A 23,101-nucleotide genomic window follows, 5' to 3' on the forward strand; every position below is an offset into this window, starting at 1 on the left:
ACTTTATTCTCAAACACTTTATTCAAAATATGTAACTGAAGTAACACAGCTATAAAAATTATAGAATGAAGGGAATAAATTTAAATTTAAATTCAGCAAAAAACACACTTTATGCAGATGATACAAGTGTAGACATCATCGGTGGTAAGGAACAAACCCTTAACTCGAATATCAAACATGTAACAATCAAACTCAGCGAATGTTTTTCTGACAATAATATAGTATTAAACATCAGAAAAACTGTTGCTGTCAATTTCCATCACACAAGGAATAAAATGATAAATGAACCAAATGTTACATTAGGTAATATGACAGTAAATCATGTTAAAAAACAAATTCCTGGGAGTATGGATTCATGAAAGCTTAAAATGTGAGCCACGCATAGCCCTGCTCGAAATTTCTACTGTTTCAGTAGACAAAAATTCTGCTGTTTTCAAATGTCTTCTACTGTGTACTGTGAAATGTACTGAAATCCTATTTTAGATCTACTGTACAGCTACTGTACTCTACAGTAGGACTACTGTACTGTGCAGTAAGGCTACTGTACTGAAAAAACATCGTAAATAATAATGCATAATACCTAACCATATATTATAAAATCATGTATTAAATCCAAGAATAGATAAATTCATGCTTGACACTATATTTTCAGTGATTTTGAAGTGAATTGGAAAATCAGTTTATGAACTGAATTTCTACTGTTTTTCTAATGAATACTACTGAAGTCAGATATATCTTAATGAATAAGTTACTATAATTCTTTCTTAAGAAATAACTCAACCTTAAAGCAGCTAGCAGTTTGAATACATGATCATATCAGTTGATTTTTTTCAGCATGGAATTTCCATGGTTATTATTATATCTGTGTAATGCAATTGCAGAAAAGATCCATTTTTTGATCAACGTAGTCAACAGTGTTTGCTTGTTTTGATTTTTCAAGCATTGAGGGTCAGGTCTTCATTTAAACTAATTTTTCGCTGTTTTCATGTGAATATAGGAATAACAATATGTCAACTTATGTATAAAAGAGTATGTTTTTCAATTTTCTACAAGTGCGTTAAACACAATTAAGCCACACACTTAAAAACGTGTTCACTTTATTTGATTTCTTTGTTGTGTGAACACATTCCTTAGTAGCAAGTTCCACTTGCTTTACCATACATTTATTTTAGTTGTTTATATGATTTTTCCATTGAATTTTAGTTGTATAGATAAGAAAATTTCCATTACTGACAAGAGGACTGTTTTCAGATAGTAATATACTGAACACAATAAAATATGTTAGTTGTACATTTATATTACTGCAAATGTTAAGAGTACAATTCAACTACTTAAGATAGAGGAAACAGTTGGACTACCAAAAACAGTAGAAAACATTAGCAGTACGGTTGATTTACTGCAAACAGTAGAAACAGTTGGGCTACTAAAATAGTAGAAAACATTAGCAGTACGGTTCATCTACTGCAAACAGTAGAAACAGTTGGGCTACTAAAACAGTAGAAAACATTAGCAGTACAGTTCAGCTACTGAAAACAGTAACCTACTAAAAACAGTAGAAGACAGTAGCATTACAGTTGATCTACTGAAAACAGTAGATGTTTAAAACACCCATTGATCTACTGAAAACAGTAGACAGAATTTTCAGAAATCACCTTTCTGCAAAACTAGGCAAAATTATATTTGCCATCAGTACACTGAAATCAATATCAAACTTAGAAACATTGAAAATTCTATATTTCACCAGGTTTCAATCTTTAATAGCATACGGTATAATCTTCTTGGGAAATGCCGCTAATAGTAATAAATTTTTTGTGTTGAGAAAGAAAATATAATAGCAGGAGCTAAAAGAAATACATCCTGCAGAAAACTGTTTAAAGGCATATTACCCTCACGATTCTTGCATATACTTCATCTGGTGATGTATGTAAAAGCAGGCTTAAACGATTCCTTCAAATGTAGCAACTCTTCACATAAATATTATACAAGGAATGGCAGCAACCTCACGATATCATCACACAACACCACATTATTTGAGAAAGGACCAAAATACATGGCTGTTCACTGTATCAAATAACCTTCCAAGTGACTTAAAAACAATACCATCAGCTACCTCATATAAAAAGCATGTAAAAAAATACCTACTAGATCATTGTTTTTATTCTGTTAAAGAGTACCTATAATAAATTGCAAATTGGCATATCTTAAATGAACATTGATTTTATCTATTATATGTTATATGTATGTGAATTAATGTAAACGTACCTTGTAACTAGCATTAGCAACAACAAGTAAAACTCCAAGAATCCTTAATCAAATCAATTATAATGTAATCATTGTTTTTAAATGTTATGTATAATATCTTCATACTTGTACCTATTTGAAAATAATTGTTAACCATAATCTAATGTACTGACATGTTCCATACCATGTGTGGAAAACAACCACTGTACAATAGTCAACGGAATGAAATAAATCATATCATATATATAGATCATGAACCACCTTCACAAGAATATCTGTAAGAATGTTCTTGTTCTACCACAACTAAACAGACAAACCATAAGCACTTCCCAACACAAAAATATATTTCATTCATGGACTGAAATACTGTAACCAAAATATTCAAAAAGAAACACTATTATGTCACTTATTTTACACTCTAGAATTTACAGCATACTCTTGAAAGTTGTCTTAACAGAAGAAAGTAGTTTTTTTAAAACGATTTTGACTCATTTTTCCATGATTGGACAAGGTTGGCAACAACTGATTGATTGATTGATTTATTAGTATCCATTCAACTTTACAAAAGTTTGGAATTGTCACATTGTACATGTACATTTAGAATACATCTATAAAATTATAGGCATAATATAATATAAAATACAATAGATAGTATGAGATATAGATATGGTACAAAGGGAATAAATGCATGCTCAATGTTATTTTCTTGAGACAAATTGGCTAAAAATACGTTTTCTATATTCAATGTTCGCTTCATTTGCTATGACATTATGTACACACACACACACACACCCCCCCCCCCCACACACACACACACAAAAATTGAGCATTAAATAGTCACCTATACTTACATCTAGATAAATGAAATCGAACAGCAAAGGAAAAATAAAAAAATAATGATAGGGCAGTTCTACTTTGTTACATTATTGTTGTTATTCCTGTCACGGTGTCAATGTACTCTTGCACTGTGTAAAGACAATGTTCCTTTAGGAATCTTTTTAGATGTAACTTGTATACTGGCAATGACTTTATGTTTTTGAATGCATTTGGTAGCATGTTAAATAAGCGTATACCATTATATGTTACCTCTTTTTGGTAGAATGTGGTATTGTGTAATTCCATATGTAAGTCATTCTTTCCCCTGGTGTTGTAGTTGTGGTAGTCCTTATTTGCTGCATGTGTATTTTGACAAATTTTCATGCCTGTTAGGATTTCATATAGGTATATGCATGGAACTGGCAATATCTGTAATTCTTGAAATAATGGTTTGCATGGTGCATCTGTTGGAGCATTTGCCAGAATTCTAACAGCTCTTTTTTGTAGTCTGAATAATGTAATGCTTTTGTTCATGTTCCCCCAGAAAATGATGCCGTACCATAATACAGAGTGAATGATGCCATAGTATAGTGTTTTTGCTGCTTCTAGATTTACTACATTTCTTACTGTTCTTATCGCATAACAAAATCCGCTAACCTTGTTTGCTGTAGCTTCAATATGTAGATCCCACTTTAAATTTTCAGACAGTTGTACGCCAAGAAATTTTATCTTAGATACACATTCTATGCCCTGATCTTGAAAGTTAATTTCTGGAGTTTCACTGCTACAGCTGTTGATTTGAAATCTAATTGCATTTGTTTTTTTAGTGTTTACCACAAGACCATTTTTTTGTATCCACTCCGAGATGTGCGTGATTGTATTCTTTACGTTGTGTTTTAACTGTTCTGTGTTTGTTCCTGCTATAAGAACAGTTGTATCATCAGCAAAGAGAGTTGTGTTTGCATCTTTACAGTTTTGTGGAAGGTCATTGATGTAAATTAAAAAAAAGTAAGGGTCCTAAAATGGATCCTTGGGGTACACCATATGTAATACGTTGTTTCTTTGATCGATAATTTTCCTTGTTATTATCCTCATCGATGTGAGTTATTTCTACTATCTGATTCCTGTCCGTTAAATATGATTTAAACCATTCTTTTGCTACTCCCCTGATCCAATACTGGTCCATTTTTTTAACCAAGAGTTTGTGGTTGACAGTGTCAAATGCTTTTGTTAGATCTAGAAAGAGCCCTACACAGTGTTCTTTTTTATCCAAAATTTCTGTAATTGCTTCTGTGAATGTGTGTATAGCAGATTGTGTAGATTTTCCTTTGCAAAAACCATGTTTTTGTTCTGAAATGATGGAAAATTTGTTGAAAAATGTTATTAATCTATTGTACATAACCCTTTCAAGTATTTTTGAGATGACTGGGAGAAGAGAGATTGGTCTGTAATTACTCATTTCATTTTTTGACCCTTTCTTGTGCAGAGGTTTTATTATGGCAGCCTTTAGCTGTTCTGGATATTTACCGGTAAGGATACTTAGATTAACTACATGACGTATTGGGCCACATAGGTGTGCGGCACTTTTTTTTATTACAATGTCAGGTATCTCATCTATGCCGACAGAAAAATTGTTTTTCAAGCGACTTATTAAGCTAAATATTTCCTTCTCGTCTGCTGGGAGTAAGTATATACTGGAATCTACTTTAGTTATATCACTAGTTTTATAATTTTGTTTTCGGATGTTTTTTGTTATTTTTTCTACTATCCCAGTAAAGTATTTATTGAAAGTTGATGCTACATCTTGGGGATGACCACGATTTTGCCTTCGTGTTTTAGTGATATGTTGTCTTTGCATTTTTCTTTCCCTATTATATCTAATTCGGTTTTTGCAATATGCCACAAGGTTTTTTGTTTGTTATTTGAGTCTAGGATCATATTGCTATTATAGTCTTTTTTTGCTTTCTTGACTGAGTTTTCAAACTCCTTTCTTTTTTCCTTTAGATATGAATTGAATGTTTCACTTTTGAATTGGTGTCTGCATTTATTCATTATGATGAAATCTTTCCAGTTTTCTTTGATGTCTGGTGTTATCCAATTTGATTTTGTTTCAATGTATATTTTTTTTTTGTTATTTTGGGAAATGCTAAATTAAATGAGTATGAAATGGCAGACAGCAATGTCTCGTATGCTTCATTCACATCAGTATGGTAGTATAGGCCATCCCACGATTCTCTACTTATTAAGTAGTTAAAGTAACTAAAATTAGCTTCATTAAATTCTCTTTTTGTGGTATTTATGTGTCTATAAGGTGTGTGTGTTTGGTTTGTGTTTTGTGCTGCAGTAATTTTTATGCATTGTGCCTGATGGTCTGAAAAGACAGTACTAATTGTATTGACACTGTATTCAAATAAGTTGGTGTTTAAGAAAACCTGATCAATTGCTGTTTTTGAAGTTGATGTGATTCGTGTAGGTACTCTCACAACTGCTGTCAGATTGTGAGCTTTCATGAATATTTCTACCTCATGTTCTATTTTTTGACTCAGAAAATCAATGTTAAAATCTCCTATTAGTATGGATTTGATTTTTCTTTTGGAATAAGCATCTAATATTACATCTAGTTTCCTAGTAAAGTTGTTGATATTACTGTCGGGTGTTCTGTATACACAAATTAATACCAGCCTAGGTGATGGAAATTCAACTATGGAACTTTCAAATTCTTTTTCCTCATTCAGGTAGTTGAATTTTTTGCTCCCTTTTGCCTTAATGTTATTTTTTATGAATATGCATGACCCACCCCTGATTTTATTTTCTCTGGAGAAACTGGTTGCTAGGGTAAAATTTGGAAAGTTTATGTAGTTAAGATCATCTTTTCGCAGCGAGTGTTCTGTCAGACATATTACATCAATGTTACATAATTCATTTTGCATAAATATTTCTAAATTAAGCTTTTTTGCTGTGGTAAGGCCTTGTACGTTTTGATGAAATATATTTAATGTGTTTTCTTTTGCATTTACTTTTTTATCATGAGTACCTTTCCCTTCTTTTGTTTTTTTATCATCAATCTTGTCACTTGGTTCTACAATAAAAAATCTTCATGAAATTTTTGTGGTACACGTTTTTCCCTTCTTGACAGTCTTAGAGCTCCGTCACTTGTATTCACAATTTCAGAGGTTTCATTTTTTTCCGGTAGGTTGTCACTCACTTCATCTTCACGGTGGAGCACATTACACAAAGATTCTTTACTCACCTTTTTGGTAGTATTGTTTGTTACCTTTTCCCTTTCAACTGCATCTTTTTCAGTTATCTTCTTGAGATGATTTTCAATATTCAGCACTTGCACTAGGATTGTTTCCTTCTCCTTTCCAATAGATTGAGGTGCAGGGAGGACTATGGTAACATTGCTGTTTTGTGGGGATGAATTGTTCAGCAGTAAGCAGAGTTTATTACACAGAACGTCTTTGCCTCTTCTGTTCAGATGCTGACCATGCGTAGTATGCCCTTCTCTACCAATGTCGTTGACACTCAACATTTTTACTGTGGGGAAGAATTTGCACACTTGCGAGATTTTTGAGTTTACCCTTTCAATTTCCATGTTTACACAAGAGGTTGGAATGAGATCATACCTGTGTGGGACTTCTGTAACAATGACATTTGTGTTTTGTACACTTTCGAGGCACTTATTAGCACTGGTATCATATTTTTTGCCTCGTTTTTGGCGACATCGTTTGATCCACCCATTATGATTACATAGTCTTTGCTTCCGTAGTTTTTGCACATGGAAGCTGCTGATTTCACTACTTCATTCAGTGGATCCCCTGGTTTAGTGTATCCAGTTATTTCGTAATTATAGCATTTTTCTGACATTTTTGATGCATTATCACGACTATGGCTATCGCCTAAAATTAAGACCTTGCCTTTGAACTGTTTATTTGAGTTAAATTTGTTTTGCTTTTTGAGTTTACCAGTTTCGTTACCATTTGTTTTCTTTTTTGCTTGGCCCGGTTAAGTTGACAGATTTTGTTGTTGAGGGGTTAGCTTCTGCATTGTATAGTACCTCATATGGATTTCGATGTATAAATTGGTTTGATACCTTGTAGTTTTGTCCGTTTGTGCTGGTACACAAATTCATTAGTGTTTTTTTGCTTACATTACCCTTGACTACTTCTGTCCACACATTTTCCCCTCTTTGTCCTTTTTTCGTTTTTAGCAGCTCAAGTTTGTCTGTTTCAAGCAGTTTTATGATTTCGTCTTTATCTGTTGCAATCACAGCAGCCCGGCATTTTTCTTATATCACGTTTCACTCACTCTCACATTATTACATTATTTTACCTGTTATTTCAGCTCTGTCATATCTTTATATGTTCGCAACGAGTATGTGGTATCCCAGACGGACTTTTAGTGTGTATTTCGATGAAGATTTGGATTTTTTTTACACGCTCACTAACGACGCACAACAGTACCGGCATTTTTTTTTTTGCCTAATGTAAGACCAACTTCAATTTGCCAACCAATGTAAACCAAACCTTTTCCAAGTAAAAAACTGTAGTTGGCTCAACGGTTTATTGTTACTTGGGTTGTGCTACAACACTAGTAAAATTAGAAAGTCAGTATGTGCAGAGACCGTATTGACCATAATGAAAGCGGTGGGGCAAGCTTTGGTAACAGTGATGGCTGGTTTGACGACATGGTTGGTTTTCATGAACATAGAGCTTCTGTCATCTGCTCTTTTGGTAAGAAGCTGGTACAGTTATGCCTTTTGCCAGTATGGTTTTATGATCATTTATGCTTATTTCGTAAAGATGCATTTCTAGAGTACTCATTCACTTCATAACATACTTTTCTCAAATGTTTGCCTCCTTTTATACAGGTTTGGGATTTTGCATGACACTTATAACTTCATCTTTCTCTGTCATGGGTGGAGTGGAGATGGCCATCTCTATGCATTATTTTTACAAATCTCTACAAGGGCAGTTTCCCTGGATGCAATGTGACCCATCATGGGCAGATGATAATTGTATTGACAATAGCTCGCAAATGTTAACCTACTGCAAGTATGCTGACGACGCAGATCCAATTTGCACAAATAAATCTCTGCTAGTTTCAGAAGCCGAGTATTACCTGTAAGTTTCTTACGAAAAAAAAATATAGATATTATTATTTATATAATGTTAACATCTTTGTTTTCATGTATGAATCATTTTCCAGTTATTATTGTTTAATGCTATTCCATGGCACTATTCCTCCATTCTCTTTCAGGCCTAATGCACATATGTGAAGCGACTTTTTATTAGGTGATGTATGGTCCCATCAGCTCTCTTTCTGTTTTCTGGTTTTCAAGATTGAACTCTGTTATTGTTTCCTTCAAATAGCTCCCAGTTATCCTTGTAATGCAGGGTCAACAATGAAATTTTGGAGTTCACTCCAAAGATAAAACCCAGGCCTGCTCACACCAAATGCAAGAGCACTAGCCATTCAGCTACATGGGTGTATCTTTTTTCTTCTGTGATTTCCAATTCTAAATGATGAATGAAAAACAATACTTTGCATAATTGAGAAATACAAGTTTGGAGCTAGAAGTATCACATAATATGTTGTATTGCAAATTTATGATAAAAAATTCCAAAAAACAATCCATGAATTTTTTTCCATTACAAGAGAAATTGCTATTCTGGATAAACAAAGTTCTGTTGTTTTTGCCTTAAATGCTAATTTTAGTAGAAATGAAATAAAATTGAACATGACACTCAGGAACAACACTTTACTCTATGTTAATCAAATTATTAATTGCTAGATTTTTATTTTCTCTTCTGTCATCAGTTAATAAATACATTAGAAAAATTGAGAAGCAACTCATTTAACTTAAGAAGCAGGCAAATGATGTTAATTAACCAAATGAAAAGGAAGCAGTGCTTGTAATAGAGACAGTACAAATGCTGCGATGTAAGTTAACCTAAAATTTGCAACTCAAGTTTCTGAGCTCTCCTTGAAATAGTGGAAAACCTGCAGTTCTCTCTCATTTCATTCACTCCACTCTCCATGAGCAGTTTAAAACTCAGGTTTCCTTAAAATAATTATGTAGAGGAACTTATCAATTTGTACATTAAGTGAAAATACTTGGACCAGTATTAATAGAAGTTGAGACACCTGATTTAAACGTCAAGATCCCGTAGCAGAAATTTAAGATTTTTAGGTGTTCTGGATGGATTCTCTCTCTCAATACATTAATGTCGTCTGTCTAAAATCTTCGTAAGTGTCTGACAGAACCAGCTGTTTGGAGTGGTACAACACAGGAAAGGACAGCCTCCTGTAAGGATTTGCAATCGGTGAATTTATGGCTGTGTATTGGCTCTTTCATGCTGCTAAACAAGGTGTAATCAGAGGGTGCAAGGTCTAGTGAGTATGGAGGGTGTTTGAGAATGGTATACCCCAGTTTCTGTAGATTTTCCCTATTCTGTGCAGACACACAGGTCCTTACATTATCATTAAAAAATACATGCTTGACTCATTTCCTCAACCATCTTTGCTGGACATGCTTTACCATCATCTGACAATGATGATGGAGTTGGTTACAGTACCTGTCACTATTGATTTTTTCACTGTTTAGAAGCCGACCTCTGTTGCAGAGTGGTATGCACAGCATGCTATGGCACTAAGGGTTCCAGGTCCAAATCTCAGTGTGGACATGAATGTTCTTTGTGAGCATCCCTTCATCAATTTCATCACATCATTGCTCATTCTCATCTTCACGATTAGCAGAAAAGCGAAATAAAATAAACCAAATCAATTCACTGTTTGGGAGTTAAACCAAATCAGTTCACTGTTTGGGAGTCATTCCAGCAGCAGGATGCTGTCAGCATCCTAGAATACAGATGCCAGCCGTTTCCCACATATGAAACCAGGTTTGAGTTCTTTTGGATACAGGCTATCATTGTGCTTACATTGCATTGATTGCTGCTTCTTAAAAGCTGCCAATTGCTGAAGAAATACTCATTCTGTGTTACCAAATGATCAAAGAGTTCCAGGAGTTCTCCATGCCTGTCAAACACATTCTTGCTTTTGTTGTTGAGTGAGGTCATGTGGCACCCATTGAGCACAGACCTTTCTCATTTCAAATGTTTCATGATGTTGTCATGCCTTCTCCATTTCTGCTGCAACTGTTCAAGTGTAACATGTCTATTGTGTGTAATGATGTCAGAAACTTTCTTGATGATGGCCAGCATTCAGGACATTCGTGGGTATCCTACACAGACTCCCTTGGTCATGTTCACACTCACATCCTTGAAAGCCTGCAGACAAGGAAACACACCTTCTCAGCTAGGTGCATCTTTTCCACACTCTGCCATAACAAATTCCAGGCTTCAATGTTGTTACAGCCTCTTTCCACAAAAATCATGTTGTCTGTGATAATCATTATTGTCACAACAGCATGGCAGTCCATGTTACACCTGACACTACTGTGAAATACCATCTACTCCATGGTGCCAACTTGCGGTAAAACTCTGCACTTCCGCTTGCCAACAGGCCAAGGTCACTAGTTATGTGAACCACAGTCGCTTTTCCATAATGCAAAACATTCATGGTTTCCATTCTTTTCCTACCAAGCTATATACTAAACTTATGTAAAGTAAGAAATGTTGTGTAAACAATATAATTTTTTAATAAAAAATAATAAAGTTTTGGAGTGATAGTTCCTTTAATCCAACTTTATTTTATCCATCACTACAGTTTTCTTTTACTATTACAGAAATAACATGGTTGGATATAAAGAGACAGTACCTGAGACCAAACATGAACTTGCATTTTGCCTCATTGCATATTGGGTTGTGATTTTTTTCTTGGCTACTACAACCTTAAGGAGATGGAATCCGGTATAGTGTATTGCTTGAAATTAGTTATACACAATTATCTGTTAATAGTTTTCATAATACTAATTTAATAAGTTCGTAAATTAATGTATTGACTAAAAGTTACTCTGATATTGAGTTAAATGAATATTGTAATAACGGAAATTTTACAAATATCAATTCTTGTGACAAATTATGTAAAAATGAAACACACAATTACATTTACATGAAGCAGAGGTGTGGCGTGCATGTAGCCGCTGTTACCGAGCAAAATATAAAAAATTGAAGAACCTGTCTTAAAATATGTACGTATTATTACATACATAAACTGGTAATATTGCAGACTGACATTTTTTCTGACAGCTGCAAAAGCGAAGAGGAGGACTGTTCTGGTACCCTCATGAGGCAACATGAGGAAAGGGCCCTGAGCCCACGCAAGGAAGACTTCGCATTGCGGCAAAGAGTGTTATGGCGGGAGGAGCAGGCAGGTTATTGCCATGCCTGTTTAGCTGCCACAGTTGCCGGTGATCCTTACCGGATACAGATCAGTGTTGCCATATTCAATTGACAGAAAAGAACTAAGTTGCCTAATTGGGTCTATCTTACTCTGAAGGTGTCCACTCACACTGAGGAACGATGGCGCAGTTGTAGCATCGCCACCTTGTAATCAAGGTATCCCAGGTTCGATACCCAGTGGAGGCAAAAGTGGTTCGGATCCCACTTTAAACTGTAGGTCCAGTCCAGATTAGCCTTACTGTGCATGAAGTGGACTTCAAAATGCAAAATCAAAATTTAAAAACATCAAATCACACTGGGGAAAAGCAAACTACCAAGTGATATTTTGTATTTACACTAAATATCAGCGATTACGAAAGTCCTCTTTGTCCTTCTTCGACATCATAGGCGAGAAGGAGAGGAGAGGGATGGGGATGGTCAAGGGATCTGCTGTCCTTCTAAAAATGTCTAGCTAAAATTCTATATTGATTGATTTGGTGTTTTAAGTCCACTTTATGCACAGTAAGGCTAATCGAGACTGGACCTAAAGTTTCAAGTGGGATCCGAACCACTTGTGCCTCCACCGGGTTGAAATTCTATATTTCACACATATAATATTATTTCAGTTACAGGAATTTGTGATAATTGTTGAAAGGGCCGATTGAGATTGACATACGTCGTCGCAGGAATGCGATAATTTCGGATTCAAGCAATGTTTTTGATGTAGTAGCACTGTTTTTGGGTAAAAACATTACTTACAAGCATAATTTCCCGATTGTTATCTTAGTTCGCTCTGAAGTGTCAGGTGTCGCAGGTTCGAATTCTCAGCAAGAAATGGTTATTTCAATGTTTGTTGTTATTATTTTACTTACATAATTATAAAAAATAATAATTACATACACAAAATAATAATAATTTTATTTTAATAATTCACCATGTATCCTCATCGTCACGATTATGATTATCCTATAAAGCAAAAGCCTTAAAGGTAGCAAGGAACGTAAAATATATGAAATAATAGTGGTGTCAGAAATGAGATTTCTGTCGATTTAGCAAAACATGGGAGTGGGAGTAGTTAGGAAACAGATGAAGACTACATCTACTCTACATACGTCTCATTTGTAACGAAAAGTTTCGCGATTTGGGCAAATCTGGTTTCAAAAGAACTAAGATGGTAACACCAGTAGAACTGGACTTCTTGTAGTGTAAGGGGGCAGGAGGGTGCTTCACGTGTCACTAAAGTAAACAACGGTTGGTGGGAGGGACTGTGCAGTGCGAGTTTTGTGAGTGGTGTCTTTCGTCTTTGTGTTGTTTTCGGGCATTGTCAATTAATTAACAAGCGGAATGGAGCTTGCTCCGAGGTGACAGGTTCATCTTATCTGAACAGTGTGTGTAATTGTGCAATAGAAGATATTTTGAAGCAATCTTTCGGTTCGCATTGTTTTGCAGAAAAAAAGCGAAATTGTGACGAAAGGAAGGCCAATGCCTATTTTGAACGATTTAAAAACCAAGTCGTCTGCTGGATATGACCGACATTTCAATGTTTCGTGGTATAATGACTATCCGTGGTTATGTGGATGTGTGCAGTTGTTGAAACTGTTTTGTTGGCCATGTACTCTATTTTCGGGTTTAAAAAAATGTGTGGAATTCAGGTGTGGATAACATGGAAAACTTCAGGATCATGATGCACCCAAAACTAACTAACTCCCTAGCCTTCTTAAACCAAAAGGGCCCGACCCTGTGGCCGAGTGGTTAGCACATCGTGCTGCGATGCCAAGGGTCCCGGGTTCGAATCTCGGTCGGGCTTGGTTGTTTGTGAATGTCCATTCATCAATTTCATCATTTCATCACTCATCCCCATCTTCGCAAATTAGCCTAGAGGCACAAAACGTGAAGTAAAATAAACTAAATCAATCAATCAATCAATTAAACCCAAAGGTTCATGGCTGCAGCAACACAGGCCTTCCATCTTTCCCTATCTTGAGCAAGTTCTATATACTCTTTTCCATCCCTACCGATTTCCCTTAGGTCCATCCATGATGCACCCAAAAGTTCAAATTCAAATGAAAAGCTTCATTTTATGACAGCATCACAGAACTTCTTTGATTTGATTTGATTTATTTTACTTCGCTTGTGCCACTTTTGGGTAATTTGCGAAGATGGGGATGAGTGATTATATGATGAAATTGATGAATAGACATCACAAAAGTCCATGCCCAAGCCAGGATTCGAACCCGGAACCCCAGCATCATAGAACTGTTTTCAAAGAAGAGTCGTCGGATTAATCTGCTCTATAATTAGCCTTCGATGTTTCTGTAAGTATCAAATTTCTTTATTAGGCTAATGTTTATTGTGTCAACAACCAATGTTTGTGATTTCACTTCAGTCCTTATGCCAACATTCTTTTTCCTGATTAATAACTTTACCAAAATCTATTATTGAATTGCAGACGTACCAGAATAATATTATACAAACTACTTGGAAGACATCAGGGGGGGGGGGGGGTATGAGGTGGGGAAGCACCCAAGTCTTAGGGCTCCTCCCTTAAATGTCCTACTGATAACCGGTAACACTTTTAAAAATTCTACGCCACGCCACTGACATGAAGGCAACATTTAGCACATCCAAGGTGCTTTTCTTCAATTGAGAAAAGAAAAACATCTCGCCCCCTCCTGTTTGTTTCTCATGAAACTTTATATTTAAATGTGTAAATTATTTTTAAAGAAACTCATAAGCAGCTAATAGTTTTAGTTTGAGATGTGCAACTATTGATTCCTTATTTAACATTATTGATGATTATTTTTTTAATTATAGATATGGAACATTCCATGTGAAAGTGCCCGTAAACCAAGATTTTTAAAATTAAATGCAATGCTGTAACTTTATCCTATCTTGTGAGCGAACAATCTAAAATTGTCATTTACATAACAATTCAAGTAATAATTAAGGTAGAAGGTAGAAGGTATTTTACATATTGTATGTTTATTTTAACTTTTTGATTTATGCTTTTTTTGTGTTGTCTCCCAAACAACAATTAATTTATCCTTTAACTGTTACATTTCCTCCTCAACTCCACCTCTTTGTCTTAAATATTTAATTTTTCATCATTTGACAATTCACAGAAATTAATATAAATTTCTTATTAAACGAAGAGGCAATGTTTCATCTGTCCCACCCGTGACACAAAATTATTTACTTATAGCTACAAATCTGGGAAATTATTTTAAAAGTAGTTATGTTTAATCAACAGTGTTAAGTTTCATATTTCATTGCACTGAAAGTGTAAAAAAAAATGTTGCTTAACTATCAGTAGAATAGTTACTTTAGTATAAAGAATGTAGTCCATGACGATGGAATGCCCCATATGTATTATTACAATTCCATTACAATAGTTGAAATGTAAGCTCTATATCTATCTCTCTCTCTCTCTCTCTCTCTCTCTCTCTCTCTCTCTCTCTCTCTCTCTTTACTCCCCCCTCTCTCTTAATCTTACTCTCCTCTCTCACTCACGCATATATAGGAGACCTGGAGGTAAGGACCCTCCTTGGCCATTTTTTCAGGTGACGTGATCAGTACCATGCCAAGCTGCCTTTACCTACCTATTTCCCCCTCCCCTCCCCAGATACCTATTTATTTGAGGCTGGGAAATTCCCAGAGCTGCTTTATACAGGGACAAGGCCAGAAAAATTCCAATCTTAGATCACCCAGTCCTTCCTCATGGTATTAGATGCTCTACTGACTAGACCACCACGACTCCACATTCAGACCTAATAGAAACTGTATTTTTCCTTGTAAAATGTTGATCCTTCTTCATACTCAACATTTCAACATACACAGTTGAGTCACATCATCATGATAACCAGCATCCAGAGTAATTGCCATGGGCAGCAGCTAGACAGGCTGGTAGTGACTCAATAAGGTTCTGATAGGTTGTCACAGGTATCTGGAGCCGTGCTGCCTGCAGTGCCTCCCACAGCTGTGGAGGGTGCATGGTGGAGGATCCATAGAGCAAACATGATGATCAAGGTGGTCTTAAAATGGGTTCAAGTCCAGGAAATTAGGGGGCCAGGGAAGTACTTGGAAGTCTTGGTCGTGCTCTTCAAAACAAATATTGGACATTTCTAGCCATGTGACATGTCACATTGTCTTCCTGGAAGATCCTATCTGCCCCAAGGAAGATAATCAGCACGTATGGATGTACATGGTCTGCAAGGATGCATTCACAACTAAATCGGTTGAGAGTGCCTTCCACATGGATGAGTGGTCCCACACAATGTCGCAAAACATTCCCCAGACCATAAGGCTGCCACTACCAGCTTGCGTTCTTCCAGCAATGCTTGCAGGGTGTTTGTTTTCTGCTAATATGTCAATGTCCATCCCTTCGATGAAGAAGATAATGGGACTCATCGGAAAAGTCAGCACTTTGCCAATCAGTGAAGGTCCCATTCCGATACTGCATGCAAATTCAAGCCTTTTCCACTGATGCACCTTTGTTAACATAGGTGCAGTGACTATGTTGGCTTTGGAGCCCATACACAGCAGGATTCACTGAACTGTTGTTTTAGACACACGTCTTGTAGCCCCTGGCTCATTTTGACGGCATGTCGGTCATTCACCTCTCACATCAATGGCATGTGGTGCTCTGCAGTTTTCACTTCAGTTATTACCAACGGTGCCTTTTGTTCATTCATGAAACACTTTCACAACGTCAGCATGCGAAGAGTTCACAAACTGCGCTGTTTCAGAAATACTGCCACCCTTGGCTGATAATCATCCTTTCCTGCCCCCTTTTACCCATGACAGCAACGAGTGATATGTGTGCAGACAGACTATCATACACCTTATATACCCACCATGACAGCTCGTGACATGTGGCATACTTTATGGGCTACGTACTGCAAACATCAAATGTAGCAGGTGGTGATAATACTATGACTTGACTGTGTCTTTCACATGTCTTTTTCAAGAGTTATATGGTACTCTCCTGTTTGATCTTAAAAAATACACATGATGAAGGTTCAATCACGTTATGGAAAAATAGTTTTTATTAGTTCTCAAATATGAGATAACCTGAGTATTAAAAAAAATCAAAAATCACAAAATTCCCTTACCACAATACATAGTAATGAAAATTGCATCATTGAATAATTATTTCGTATAATTACCAGGACATTTGAACTCCATGAAAGTACTGGCTGCTATTTGCCCGAAAGAACACATTTACTCTAGGAAAATTATTGATAATTAAATTGGAACCAATACTTTACACATCCAGTACTCCTGATATTGACTGATACTGACATATCAATAATAGTTTTGCCTTACATGGGTGGATTAAGGGGTAGACACCTCTCCCCAGATGTCTCAAATCGGCATAAGTCGTTGATTAACATTACGGTGAACAGCAATTGCTACTTTTTGCATCTAAAATTACACAATAACCCCACAATGTCTAAATCTAACATGAAATCATAACACAAGAATAAATTGTAATTAATACAGGTAGGATGATCCTTCAATTTTAGATATCAAAAAGAGTGATCACCTCCATACATAAAAGAAGGGGAGGGGTTCTCTTCATTTACTCCTAGGTTAATTGATGATTTATTGTTAGTTATATATATATATATATATATATATATATAGTGAAGGATCACCCTCCCTGAGATATGGACAATAGTAAATTGTCACATTATATTAATATGTTGGTCACCTCTTTGATGTCGAAATTTAATAATAAACTTTGAATGAATCTAGAGGACAACAACTGAAAAAAAAATCATCCACCCCCTCCCCACAACAGGATGATTATTAATTCTTCCACTCCCCAAAGTTGGCGTAGTCCTATATTATTTCATTTCTCTTCGGCAGAAGAAGACTATCTATAGGAAGTTGATCATAATTGTATACTCCCATCATATCAGATGTCCTAAAAAAATAATCTATCCTATAAATTGAAAAAAAAAATTGGATACAACATAAAGGCCAAATTTATTTTTTAAGTCCATTTTAATTCTCAGAATGGCTAATCCTACAGTTTAAAGTGGAATCTGAACCACTGTGCAATGTGCCTCCACGTCCACCAGGCACCAAATCTGTGTGGCCCCTTGATTACAAGGTGACAATGTGACCACTACACCACCAGCTTTACCTAAGCAAGGCAGTTTATTAAGATATAAAAACACTTAACATGTAACGTTTCAACCCTGTGTCAGGGTCTTCCTCAAACGAAGAACTAAACTAAAATGATGAAATATACTACACATAGCAGGGTCACTAGCCACACAAAAACAAATCAAGTTGACAGTCCTTATCTAGGAAGATGTCTTCAAAGGAATTAAATATATCACCTCTTGATAGTTTCCTAATGGGTCTACCACACTGACAGGTGATTGACAGGTCAAGATTAGCAAGAGTCTGGAACCACCTGTTTACCATTTCCCCACCCCTCCTGCCTTTTTGGATATGGATGAATACCTCCTCCTCTGGTCGTCTTCTTTTCTCTGATCTTTCTTCCTTGTTCATTCTTCTTTTTTTCCTCATTCCTTGGAAACATGGCTTAATTATATTACAGCTTTACCTTCAAGGTTCCCATTTTATCAGAGAACAATGAGCAAGGACATGATCATAAAAATTCACCACCTGAGATCAACTCCAGAAATTGAATCCAGGTAACAACATATGTGGGAGAATCAAATGAAAGCCTTCAAAGTCTGACAAAAATTACAGGACAGACTGTAAACAGTTCAAATTTACATGAGGTATCGACTGTTAATTACAAAGTGATCTTAAGGATGCAACACTGATCAAGTGAGCTTCACAAGACCATTGTCATTTTTAAGATGGCACCTCCTGCATACATATGCACCAGCAAAGAGCAGTAGTTGCTTGTAGTGATGGGTTCAAGCCGTTCATTTGTGCGAGTCGACTCATGAGCGCTCGCTCACTGAGAAGAGTCGTTCAAATGAGTCGTTCAAAAGAGTCGCCAAGCTTCTTTTTCTCGAAACACATGCCTGAAGAGGGGGAAGGGGGTAGGTGGTGTTGAAGCAGATGATTGTATTTAAGTAAACGAACACAACGTACGTCCTTCAAGATTAATAAATTGTATTGCATTTTTGTGTATGTGTGTGTGCGTGTAGCCGACTAGATGGCCAAGATTCTGAAGTAATCGACATTTGATCTTGCCACAGAAGTTCCCGGGATCTAGTCCCGGTCTGGGCAAGGATATTCTTTACGAGTGTCCCTTCATCTATATCATCACGCATCATCCTCATCGTCGCGATTACTTAAAATTTGAAGAAAAGCGGCATAAAATAAGAAAAATACAAATACGATTCTGTATGTGTGTGGATATACATATATGTGTAAACAGTAAACACACACACACACACACACACAAACAAAATTTATACTTTTTTTTTATACACATACTTGTTTTCATTACTCTGCCTCATGAGTGAGATTTTCTATATTTGTATCTTGTTTCAGTTTACATTTCATGCTGCGGATAATGCAAATTATGCAGTACGATAGCATACACAGAAATGCTATATAATTATATCAACCTTTTATTAGTAATAACGTGCATTTACATATTCTTCCTTTTTTGCATTCGATCACTGGTTTTAATATCGCAACAAAATGCACTCCAGATCTGCGCTGCGACACATGCTTGCATTTCCACGAGCATCGCTCGTTCACGACTCTTGAAACAGCACGAAGAGTCACAGCACAGTCCCACGACTCTTTCCCCATCATTCGTTCACGACTCGCGAGTCGGCACGAAGAGTCATTAAGCACCTTAGCGACTCTTCTCCTCCCTCATCGTTCACGACTCGCGAGTCGGCACGAAGAGTCATTAAGCACCTTAACGACTCGCTCGCCTTAGCGACTCTTCTCCTCACTCATCGTTCGCTCGCGAGTCGCGAGCTCTCTTACACAAGGCGCGGCGGCGGCAGTCTCGCCAGCAGACTGGATCTACAGTTTAAAGTAGGATCCACCCGCTCGCTCTCCGCGGATGACTAACAGCTGTGTTTAAGAAATATATATCGCTCTTGAACATTATCCATGTCCATCCCATATCCATGTTTTTGTTGTTCTACAGTCATTCAATATAAGTTTCTGCCAATATCATAATGTATGATCGAATTTCTATAAAGCGGGCCAAATTATGCGTATGTATTTTTTTTTAATGTTGCTTTCTACTAGTAAAACACCTTAACACGTAGGCTCACCGCAGATGGCCAACAGCTGTTTATATCACTCGTGAACATGACCCATGTCCATCTTACGTAGTTGTTCCTAATTCTGCAGTCATTCAATAAAAGCTTTTTTGCAGTATCATGTACGATGAGATTTATGATTAAACTTCTACATTTATTCTTTAATGCTGTTTTCATTAGTAAAATATTTACACGTTAATGTTAATGAAATAATTCACGTCATATGAAAACGATTTTGTCAGACAATGTTTAAAGTTCACTTTATGCTCGGGATTGAAGCTAAATTTAAACTGGGGGTCTAAATCACTGGGCAAGGTGCCTCCACAGAGGATCGAATCCGAGACAGGAAGCGATTTCCTTACCAGGATTTAACAAGGAATGAAAGGATGGCTGAATAACATAAATAAAACATACTCCATGGTGCATGTTTTTTGTTTCTTGGTTTCTATGTTGGCCAGCTTGAAATAATCTTGGAGTGACAGATAAGTGGTGTCGCCCTCCTCAAAGTAAGCCTATTGACACCGAAAGTTCCGGGTTCGAACCCCAGCCCAGAGATGAGTGGTAATCTGTATTTAACCTCTTGTCAATTACTCTAATCACCATCCATCCTCCGTCGTTGCCTTGTAACGATACCTGGTGGATCCCACTTTAAACTGTAGATCCAGTCCCGATTAGCTTATCTGTACGTAAAATTCATTCATCCTCGCTGTCAATACTAAGTAATTAGGTATATTAGATGCATAAAATACAACAAAGCGTGTTAGGCAGTTAAAATATTAAAATTGAATTAATAAATTATAAAATATAATTACTGCATGCTAATTTATAAGAAATTATAGCATTTTAAAATTTGTTTGTTCCTTAATGGGAAAATAACTAGTAGCTTATTTCTTCTGTTCATTCTCATGTTAACAGATTTGTTTTCTTGGATAAATAAAATTGAACGTGTAAATTAAAAGGTTTACATGTGCACGAAGCGGAAGAGCAACTCGATCGAGTATCGTGGTGAGACAAGATGACTTGGCACATCGTTTCAACTCGTGAATGAGAATGCATATCTTGTTCGTGATTTGATTTCAAGTTAAAAACACCTGTCAGGTCTCGTTCGCTTATCGATTTCAAAGCATAAATCGGTATCGTTACTCCAATGAGACGAGATTCTCGCACAGTACATTTTACACAGAGTGTCTCTCATCATCTCACCAACTTTGGAAGGGTTGGCCCCGTTTTCATTGCGATTTTGTAATGTCCTGCTACTTGCGAAACTGATTCACTTCCAACAATTTCAGTCGCCTCCGTAGAGGAGTGGTTAGAACAGTGCGCCAAGAGGAATCTCGGAATTGAGTGTCACTTCATCAATTTCATTATATCATCACTGATTTTCATGTTCGCGATTAGCCAAAGTGGCAGAAGAGCAAAGCCTGGGCAAAAGTGGTATCCCGAGCCGCTATGTGTTTCCACCGAATATCGGCCTCAGGATTCCCTGCCCTCGTGCCGCGATGTGCTAACCACTCCGCCACGGGGGCCGGCCCTCCCCATCACATCTCTGTTTTATACTAAAGGCTATGATTGAATATGAATTTAAAATTTTGTGTGCGTCACTTAGGCTATTTTGCACCCTTCACTTTATACGGGATCCAGCCCCTTACCAGAACCGTAATGTCCTGTAGTAACTAAAATATTAAAATAATCTGACCGGTTAAAAGCTGAGGCTGTAAAGGCACTCTGCACACATAAGGACAAAACACAGGACAACACACACACACATTCCTACGAAAATTATACTGGTCGTAGGTATAGACGCCAGAGCCTCGTTAGTCTGCAAAATGCAGTCCAGGGTGTACTATGTGGAAGTGAGGTTGACAATTGGGTGTACTACGTGAAAGGATCATCCCTTACATCCCTTAAACTATATTTCTAGAGACCCTTGATGTGCTAACCACGCCGGCATACATTATAGAATACTTGAGTTAGTTTTGTCAATATTAATTTTATCGATTGCATTTTTGTTTTGCAATGATTTTGCGCACTAAATTTTCATATTTATCTTTGCTTTTCATTTGTGTTTTACTTTTATTTTGTATATAATGCTGTGTTTCTATTGGTGTAAATTTGTGATTCGTCTCTAATAACGTTATCATTTCAATGTGATTTAAATTTTAATCTTCTAATCTCACGTGTATAATATATAAGTATATGTATGTACACATGCATACAGAGAGAAAGAGAGGGAAATTGCATGATATGATCGTTAGAGGGGAAATCCCCACTGTTCCCCGCATAATTTCAAATTTGTTCCTTGTATTACACAAAATATATTAAATTAATGTTATAACAAATTGAATATCTATTATAGATCGGATTATAAGAAATTATGTATAACTGCGTGTGTGAGCGTGTGTTTGTCTCTCAGGTTCTTTATTAAAAAATCAGAAAAACAGAACATAATGTAGTATTCAAATATAAAAAGACCTTCATTTCACGAGTCCACTTATAATTAATTCATTATCATGTGGTTTGTTCTATTAGGTAATTCTTAACTGAATATAAAAAATTGTAAGTTATAATTTTTGTTTTAAATCATGTTTGTTATTTTCACTAAAGGTTTATCATTTGAACTTGTGATTGCTGCTTGTATTACGTCATTTTTGGATTTGGAGTAACATAAAACAAAAGGTGTTTATTGTCTTTGATTTTGCTTTAGAAAATAATGATTGGTTGATTGATTTGGTTTATTTTACTTCGCCTTTCTGTCACTTTTTTTTGGGTAATCGCGAAGATCAGGATGAGTAATGAGGTGTACTAACCACTCCACCATGGAGGCCGGCGCTTTAGAAAATAATTAAAAGTAACAATCGCTTTCCACACTAAGTATTTTGTGTTGCAAATTATAAATTACTGCCTCCCTTTTCTGATTCACTTTAATAGCATAGTGGTTAACGCTGTCATGTATTAAAATGGTTTGCTTGGCAAAAATTGTTATAAGTCCACTTTTATGCTCCAATAGGCTAATCGGGTCTCCCCGATGGCGTAGTTATAACGTCGCCGGAAATCAAGGGGTACCTTGTTCAATACAAAGTGGAGGTTCGGATCCCACTTTAAACTGTAGGTCCAGTCCCGACCATCCTATCTGCACATAAAGTGGACTTAAACAATAACAACTCAAAATAGGCTAATCGGAATATTGTAATCAAGAGGTCTGTGCCTAACACCTTCCCAAAATCTTTACAAGACTCCCCTAATATTTTTTACTAACATTTAATTTCTTGTAATTTTAGCGCTAATGGTTTGGCCGAACTTGAAACTACAGGACAAATTTGTTGGCTGTTCTTCGCTGCCCGTCATGGGCTGAGGTTGCGCGCTCTCTCTCTCTGCAAACAACACTCGAGAGTCGCGAGCTCGCGAGTCGACTCTTTCCTTCGTTCAAAGAGTCGCTAAAGTGTGCCACGACTCTTTGAACGAAGGAAAGAGTCGACTCGC

The 23,101-nt window shown here is 36.4% G+C and overlaps 1 protein-coding gene across 3 annotated transcripts in view; it reads left to right on the top strand.

Moving 5' to 3' along the window:
* LOC145987139 (sodium- and chloride-dependent glycine transporter 2-like) overlaps positions 1 to 23,101 on the top strand; it is a 123,821-nt gene that overhangs the window by 32,914 nt on the left and 67,806 nt on the right. For all 3 annotated transcript variants that reach the window (XM_083121635.1, XM_083121636.1, XM_083121637.1), the window contains exons 5-6: positions 7,928 to 8,180; positions 10,805 to 10,928. In XM_083121635.1, coding sequence (XP_082977761.1) covers positions 7,928 to 8,180; positions 10,805 to 10,928 — 377 coding nt within the window. The remainder of the gene's footprint in view (positions 1 to 7,927; positions 8,181 to 10,804; positions 10,929 to 23,101) is intronic.

Source organism: Lepisma saccharinum, chromosome 4 (genome assembly GCF_977018435.1).
Source record: "Lepisma saccharinum chromosome 4, izLepSacc3.1, whole genome shotgun sequence".
Lineage (NCBI taxonomy): Eukaryota > Metazoa > Arthropoda > Insecta > Zygentoma > Lepismatidae > Lepisma > Lepisma saccharinum.